Raw genomic sequence first — 7,787 nt, forward strand, 5'->3', positions numbered from 1 at the left:
AGTTATCAACAGTAGTGAAATCTTGTCAGTGTTAGGACTGATGTGTTGGAGTCATCCCAGTGTGTTTTGCACAGGTACTCTAGCTCGTGTATGGTGCAGGAGTATTGCCGTATCCTACAGATGCATGAAAGCTGAGGCTTTGGAGTTTGGGTGGGAAAAGTTTCTTAAGCAGCTTTCTTTAAAGCAATGGCATTTATTTACACAACCATATTTTTGACTTAGCTTATCAAAAGCACAAACTGCAGCTATTTCTGTTTTTCCCAAGCACTAAGTTTTTAACAACTGCACAAGAATCAGGGACCAAATGGGTAAAAATTAGCTGATTATAAATCGTGTGAGCTTTGTCATTTTGGCATATTTTGAGACACTTGCTGTTGTTGAGCCATGCTATGAACTGCAAACTGTGCATGTGTGTAAAAAGGTTAAGACCCTACATAGATGAGTTGGGTGCCATGCTGTTAGCAGACGAGGAGAGCAGTATTATGCAGCAGGTGCACGCCGTCAACTTTGTGGAAGATTCCATCTTCATGGAGTCATCTCTTGGTCCACGTTTACTTGAAGACAGGTAACAGAACCCTAACTGAGGTGACCTTGCCATTGCCTTTTCCCTTTCTTCCCCTCGACAAACCACCTGACATCTAGTATGCAGAGAGTTTGTCCAAATTAGCTGTGGAAGAACTAATGCTTGCAGGAACTCACGAATTTGAGCTGTTCCATAACAGAGCAAGATATTCTTAAATGAAAATAGGAATTTTTAGTGAGCAGCTGTGACTGGCTGTTTGTGCACCAAAGACCTTGTGCTTGTTCTTCAGCATGTGATATTACAGTACACTGGTTATCTACATAGCTCATGCTGCTCCTGCAAATGTCTACTAAAGAATATCTTAAACTGGTTTTGTGCATTTTGATAACAAGTAACAACTCCTGCTCTACAAAACAGTTTGTATATGATAGCTCTGCAGTTCACACTATATAAACTCTCTTACGCACAGCATATGCTCAGGGTCTCTGTCTGTTTCTTGTATGTAATAATCCTACAGCTTTCACCGAGTAACCCATGACAATTAATACAGGCTAAAATACATAGGATAGTAAAGTTCTGTTGCAACTTCTATCTTTAAAAAAAAAAAAAAACAACTTTTTGCTATTATTTAGGAACTTTTTGTGTTTGAATTTATGGTGTTTATGATAACTTGTTTTAAACTTTAACTTCTGCTTTATGGTAAGCTGTCATACTTGAGACTACTTTGAGGATGGCTAGCAGTGTTTAACTGAGCATGCTCACAAACTTTTTGCAATATTTGGGTCATTGGCTGTCTCTATTGTCATGCAAAATGTGGCTTTTTTGTCATCCAGTCACTTCATATTGTTGTTTCATCTTGTCTTTTTCTGTTGATGCCAGTGTCACTGCCTGTTTCACTAGCACTTTCTCTTAGCTTTCAGCTTGGCATTGGATGACTGTTTCTGTTGCTGCTCTTGTGACTGTATTGGGAAGGGCTTTACAAACTGTCATTCTTTGATTCTAGCTTTTGGAAAAATATTACTTGCTACTTGTCAGTAAACTTTTTTTTTTTTTTTTTTGGGGGGGGGTGGGGTGGGGTTAAATAGATACCCAACAGGACTGGGAAGTTTTTGCATGGAAAAGCAGAAATATACGAACAGAAGATTAAAAAAAAAAATTATTTTTTGCTGTGTCGTACTTGTTCTCACTATGGATGCTTAATTATTTACTAGCTGTTTTTGTTTTCTTTTTCTGCATACTTGCTGGTACTCTTAAAGACAGCAGATTGCCTTTCCCACATTCATAGTTGACTAATGATCTGCTCCGGCATTCCTCTTTCAGCTGTGTGAGGTCTCCGATTTTAGTTAGATCTACTAATGTGATCAAGGCTGCACAAGTTCTAAGCTTTTAAGAAAAGTACAAATGCCTGTATGGTTATTCTTAAGGCCTAACTGTATGCTGCTTGCTCGTGACAAGTCTAATGATGAATTTCCAAAAGCAGAGCTGTTTAGCACAAGTTGTCTGATATTTCTGTCATGACACTAACCTGTTTTTTTTGTGTGTTAAATTGCAGGCATGTGACACAAGCGGACCTCAAGAGCTCTACATTTTGGCTTCGAGCAAGTTTTGGTGCTACTGTCTTTGCAGTTTTGGGTTTCGCTATGTACAAAGCGTTATTAAAACAACGATGATCTGAGAAGAAGCACATCTGGCCCTACCAAATAAAAATAAACTTTTATGTACATTCTGAATGCTTTAAATTCTGCTAGGAATATTTATATATGCAGAGTTACTTTATTAATATTTGTAATTCATGCATAAGATTATTTTAAATTATAGTTCTAATTACAGTATTGCATAATGTGTGGAAGAAAAGAATTGCATCTTAACAGCCAGCTAAAATGGCTTAACTTATGAGGCCAAAAGGGAATTTGCTGTAAATAACCTGTACATACTAAGGCAGTAAGACATGGCTTCCCAAAAAGTTATTCAAAATACTGTTCTTAGATGTTTCACCATAGTGACATGATAGTGTATAATTGAAATTCATTTTCAGTAGAATAGGTTCAACTCAAGGATCACTCTTCCTCAAGGATTGCTTATTTATTACAAAGTTATCTGAAGGGACTTCATCTTTTGGGACTACAAGCTGTACCAGGCAGAATTTGTGATTTTTCTTTCTTACCTATTTTTTTTAACTGAAAAAAACAATTTACCCACTGAAATATGTATTTCAAGGAAAAAGTCACTGTGGCTGACTTGGCCTATGATTTTTGTATGTTATATGACCAGTGACATGTTCAGCAGTCTAAGATTTATTTTAAAAGAAAATAAGCTTCAAAAACTGCCAGACCAACTTCATATGCTGTGTGTAATTCTGTGTTTTTTCATTTTCCACTATGTTGCATTTTATAACCCTTATGAATCAGATGAGATTTATATATTGTAAATGTTTATAATTCAGAAAGTGTTCCTGTTTAATTTCTCACATCTGTAAATCATACTTGTTAAGCTGTGTATGAGCTAGACCTAAATAGTACACAGTGCCTATTCTACTGTAGTATATTAGTTGCATGGTTCACAGTGCATTCTGTAACTGGCTAGAACTACCTGTAGACACAGCTTTTTTTAATGATCAAGTAAATCTAACATTATTCCTCATGACAAACCTATTTTTCCATCGCTGGCCTTTTCAAGTATTTCAATAAAATAACTGTGTACTGTGTTTGTCTCTTTTTTTTTTTTCCCCCCCTCCCTTCCTCTGTCCTGAAAGATGGTGCTTATAAAACCTCCTGTATCAGTGAGAACACTGTGTCAGTGCTTTAACTTGTTGGAGCTTAAATATCTTGGATATGTAGTTTCTTTGAGCCATTAGAGTTTTATTTTGATTTTTACCAGAAAATAAAAGTGGTATCTATGATATACTGAAGCAAAAATACAAACTCATGGTTGACCTGTACTTTCTCCCTTAATAACAACCACATTCCAAAGTAACTAATAAGTCTAACATTTTTCATGTGATTTTTGGTCAGCAGTATCTTTGTAGCTGTTCCTGCTCTTCTCCCTGTTCCTCTCCAACTCTTCTGTTTGTTAGCCCTAAAGAAAGGGTATGTATATTTGGTGAAGGGAAAATTGGCTGGGAAAAGAGAAATAACCAAGCTTCTCCTTCTTCATAATTTGTTATAAAGTGTCCAGCTGAGATACAAAGGACAGAAGAATAAACCCATCTACTTAAAAGATGACATAGGAATAATTGTAAATATGAAAATGCACCATAATAGAAAAATGCCAAGAACTGTGTGTTTACTGTCAAGGGCAAAACAGAGTGAAAGAAGAAAGTAAATAGTTCAGCAGGTGCATTGGAAGAGTAATGCCTCTCTGTTAAGCTGATCTTTCCAGAAAAGTGAGGAGAGAGGGGGGAGAATGAGGGGGAGAATGAGGAGGTTCATTTCACCCACCATCCCCAGCAGATTAAAAAGCTCCCAACCTGGGAACTACTACCTGTCTCTAGAAAATGATGTAATTTTCCAAAGCTTCTTGAAGAAAAGATGGTTAAGTATTTTCATGGAGAGGTTTATATGCTGTTATATAACATCTTACAAATTACCCTGAGGAGGTGATCATTGGAGATCTCTGTATCCTCCTGTTAGGTAACTGGAGATAGTAGTTAGATTCCCTCTGCCTTAACCTTTTAAGACGGTCTAAGGCCAGTTATTTCAGCCTGTCTTTGTATGTCCTGTTCCAGCCCCCTATGTGTCTTGGTGGCCTTCTGCTGGACGCACTCCAGTATGTCTGCCTTGTACTGGGAGCACAAAACTGGGCATAGTATGGTGTGGTCTCACTTGTGCCAGTTACTTTATAGTGGGAGTATTTCTGGTAGTGCCTGTAGAAGGGTTGTTAGGTAGTTGAACAGTACTTCTTCCTCCTTTTCTGTGAGGAGGAATCCATGATGTGGAAAACAAATACATCAGTGTTACTAGGAGCTTTTGAACGGATGACCCAAACTGGAGCAGCAAATGTTTCCCAGTTGTTGACTTTCTACAGTACTTCTCATGAGCTTTGTGTTGCCAGAAGGTATAGTAAGCACTGTTGGTACATGATGAAAGTTCATGGTGTGTTCTCAGAAGCTGACAGGTCACTCATTTTGTTTTTTCTTTTGTTCAGGTACAACATACCTGCCTTGGTAGAAGAAGCCCAGATTATGACAGAAAACAAGAAGGAAGACCACTGTGATAGTGTGACTTGTGCTGCACGGATCTTTGGCTGCTCATCCAGGCCTATTGATCTTTTAATAGCAAAGAAAACGGGGAAGAGTAGATATCTGCATGCCTCAAGATTTTTTGGTTTGTTTTCCTCATGGGAAATTCTAACTTAGTAGATCTTAACACTGATTTTTTTTTCCTACCTCCAATGCATTTCTAAAAGAGTATTCCAGGACTTCATTTCTCACAAATTTATCTCAGGCTGCCAATGTACTGATGCTAAAGTGTCTTTAGAGAGAGCGAGGGCCCTGCAGCATTGACTTTGGCATATCTCTAAGCTCAGAGGTCTGGGCAGGGTCTGCTCTTTTAGAGTCATCAGTAGCCAGCCGTTGGTTCCAAAATGCATCTAAACCCAGTGCATTGTACGAAGTGTTTACAGTTATGACTCCCACTTCCCCAAGTACCACTCCCCCAGAAATCTCTAAGCATTACGTTAATGGCACAGCTCATCTGTGTCAAGTAATAGGCTGTTAGAGCTGCCATTCCAAAGAGCAGCTTGTGCTTCATCGCGCAGTTCAGCAGCCTGCGGCTATCGAAGCTTTGCCGTCATGTTTTCCTGCAGGGATGACTCGTGCAGATGCTCGTGGTCCACCTGGCGCCGCTGGCCTCTTGGTTGTGCTGCGCCGTACGCGTAGCGCCATACGCGCAGCGCTATCCCCAGCCCAGCTGCAACACGGCTGCCTTGGCGATGACTTCACATGCTGAACCTGCAGAAAGAAGCGCTGGCTCTGCTGTGCTTCCCTTCATCTTGCCAGCCATCTGGAGCACTTTCAGACTCAGGTGCTTTTTAGGCACAACTCTGCTGCAGAATTGCTTATTCTTCATAAAGGGCTTCTGTTAGGTATGTACGAGTGCTGTTGCTTTAGGAAAATTTGTTCATGGTGAATATTTTCATCTTATTTAAACGTACTTTATACTTACCATCCAACAAGCATTAAAAGATGATATTTATTTCTACGGTAAAGTGAAAACACCTTCTTGTAATATGAACTTGCTATTCCTGGCTTCGACCTTCTGCAAAGGCGAACAAGGCGCTGGCCGTGACTCCTGGTGCCTTCTGAGGAAGGGTTTATTAGTTGCAGCTAGTGACATAAGTTGTTGAGTGTAATTAAAGTCGGTATTAATTAGATGGGGGGGGGGCTGTGTGTGCTGGGTGGAGCAGTCTCTGAGGTGACCAGAGCTGAACACCACCGTTCCTGCAACGCGATCCGCCCTGGAGCCTCGCCGGGGCTACGCAGGAGCGGGGAAACCGCCTCCGCTCGCCCCGGGTGCACCCGCTCACGGCGGGCAACGCGAAGCCGCCGCATCCGAGGCCCCGCGGCACCGGGAGCCGCCGCCCGCCCGCGCCTCTGAGCGCCGCTGGAGGGCGCGCGGGGCCCGGCCGCGCCGCTTCCCTCGTGCGCTTCCCGCCCTCGCGCGGGAGCTGCCGCCCCTCGCCTCAGCGAGCGCGCGGAGGGGCCGGCGGGGCGGCCTGCCCCGCCCCCAGTGCCGTCGCCTGAGGGGATTTTCCCCGCCGCGAGCGGGAGGTTTTGCCCCTGGGGCGTTTCCGAGGCTCGCGGGAGGCGGCTGGCGTGTGGTGCCGTGCGGAGGGGGCCCGGGCTGCCCCCCGCCATGCCCCCGTCGCCCTGACACTCTCGGCTCTTACACTTTGCACCCCAACTCCTGAAACCCGCAGCTTTTGCTTAAAAAGAGAGACTGGTCTAAGCCTCAGCGTCGAAGAGCAGAAGCTCAAAAGCATAGCTGATACCCAATTTCGACATACGATCCTGAAGTAATTTTTTTAAATCCCCCCCACTGTTTTTATGCAAATCTGGTATTTGCAGCTCAGACTGTTTCTGAACACCTCTCAGTGATCTGGCTACGCCAAGCACCATGAACTCTTTCCACGCACTTCTGTCTTGCTCTAGACACCTTAATAGACATTTACATAGTCCAAACCAAGCTCACGGTGAAAACTTAAACCTTGCAAATCTGCACTAGGACAAATGATAAACTTCTACTTCTCTGTAACCTTCCTTTCCTGGGGGGGAAATACCGTTTTTGTGGAGCATCTGGCAACTTTGCAATGTTCTTCAGGGTTCACGACGCTCCTCTGATTCACAATTCATCCTGCTCTATGGCAAATCGCTGCAGATGGGGAGACGCGGTGTAAAACCCCGCTGAAGCCTTGCTCTGTTTCTTGGCCTCCAGGCAAATTGTGCCAATCGACGGCCCCGCGGCACGGAGCAACGTTAGGTCTTCAGTTCTGCCCCCCGCTCCCTTCCTCCGGCCAGTGCTGCAGTCCACGCTCACGCACCGGAGTTTTGTCCCAGCGCCTCGCCTTCATTATATCAATTAGTGGTAGTACTCAAAGGAAAGGAGTAGAAATGAATTTGAATCTGAATTAAGCTATGTGAACAGGGGCAGAGGAAAGGGAGAGTCTTCTCAATGACAGGATTCTCTTGGGACTGGAAAGGGAGGTTGGCAGCTTCATCTTTGCAGTGGACCTTGACTGCTTTCTTAGGAGTAACAACAAGCAGAATTGCTGGAACAACGAAAAACATCAAGAGCTGGAAACAAAAGTAGGAGGGAAGGGCTTGTGTTCGTGCCTAAGAGCCAGACCCCGGGTTGCCCTTTATATCTTTTACCAGTCAGGCCCAGTTTGTTTTCCACCCAGCGAGAGAACAGAAGAACGGAGACATGAAATTGCAAAGGTGGGAGGTGTCCTTTGTGTCAGCAAAGATACTCGAAATTTTGGGAGTTAATTCAGATTTTAATTTTTGAGCCTGTGATTTGATCCTTAGCAAGAACACAAAAGCAATCGATAAAGAAACAGGGCAAATCAGTACCTTGTGTTCGAGAGCACTGTGCGTGGGGCAATTAGAGTTTTGGCCATTTTAAATGCATCAGGTAGATGCTGAAGCTTCTTGCTACATAAGCTTTGAAAGTTTTGGTGCTTTGCCATTTTTTTTTTTACCCTTTTTTGTTTTGTCATCTCCAGATACAATGACCCATGGGAAACCACAGGAGGATGGTGGCACATG

At 42.9% G+C, this 7,787-nt stretch overlaps 1 protein-coding gene across 5 annotated transcripts in view; it reads left to right on the forward strand.

The window, feature by feature from the left end:
- Nucleotides 1-3,227, forward strand: part of RHOT1 (ras homolog family member T1) — a 29,756-nt gene extending 26,529 nt beyond the window's left edge. For 3 of the 5 annotated variants that reach the window (XM_064522700.1, XM_064522699.1, XM_026098988.2), the window contains exons 20-21: nt 422-565; nt 2,076-3,227. In XM_064522700.1, coding sequence (XP_064378770.1) covers nt 422-565; nt 2,076-2,193 — 262 coding nt within the window. In that variant the 3' untranslated portion in view covers nt 2,194-3,227. The remainder of the gene's footprint in view (nt 1-421; nt 566-2,075) is intronic. The other 2 variants (XM_064522702.1, XM_064522703.1) reach the window with 1 other exon arrangement.
- The last annotated feature ends 4,560 nt before the right edge of the window (nt 3,228-7,787 follow it).

The sequence above is a fragment of the Dromaius novaehollandiae genome, chromosome 18, assembly GCF_036370855.1.
Source record: "Dromaius novaehollandiae isolate bDroNov1 chromosome 18, bDroNov1.hap1, whole genome shotgun sequence".
Lineage (NCBI taxonomy): Eukaryota > Metazoa > Chordata > Aves > Casuariiformes > Dromaiidae > Dromaius > Dromaius novaehollandiae.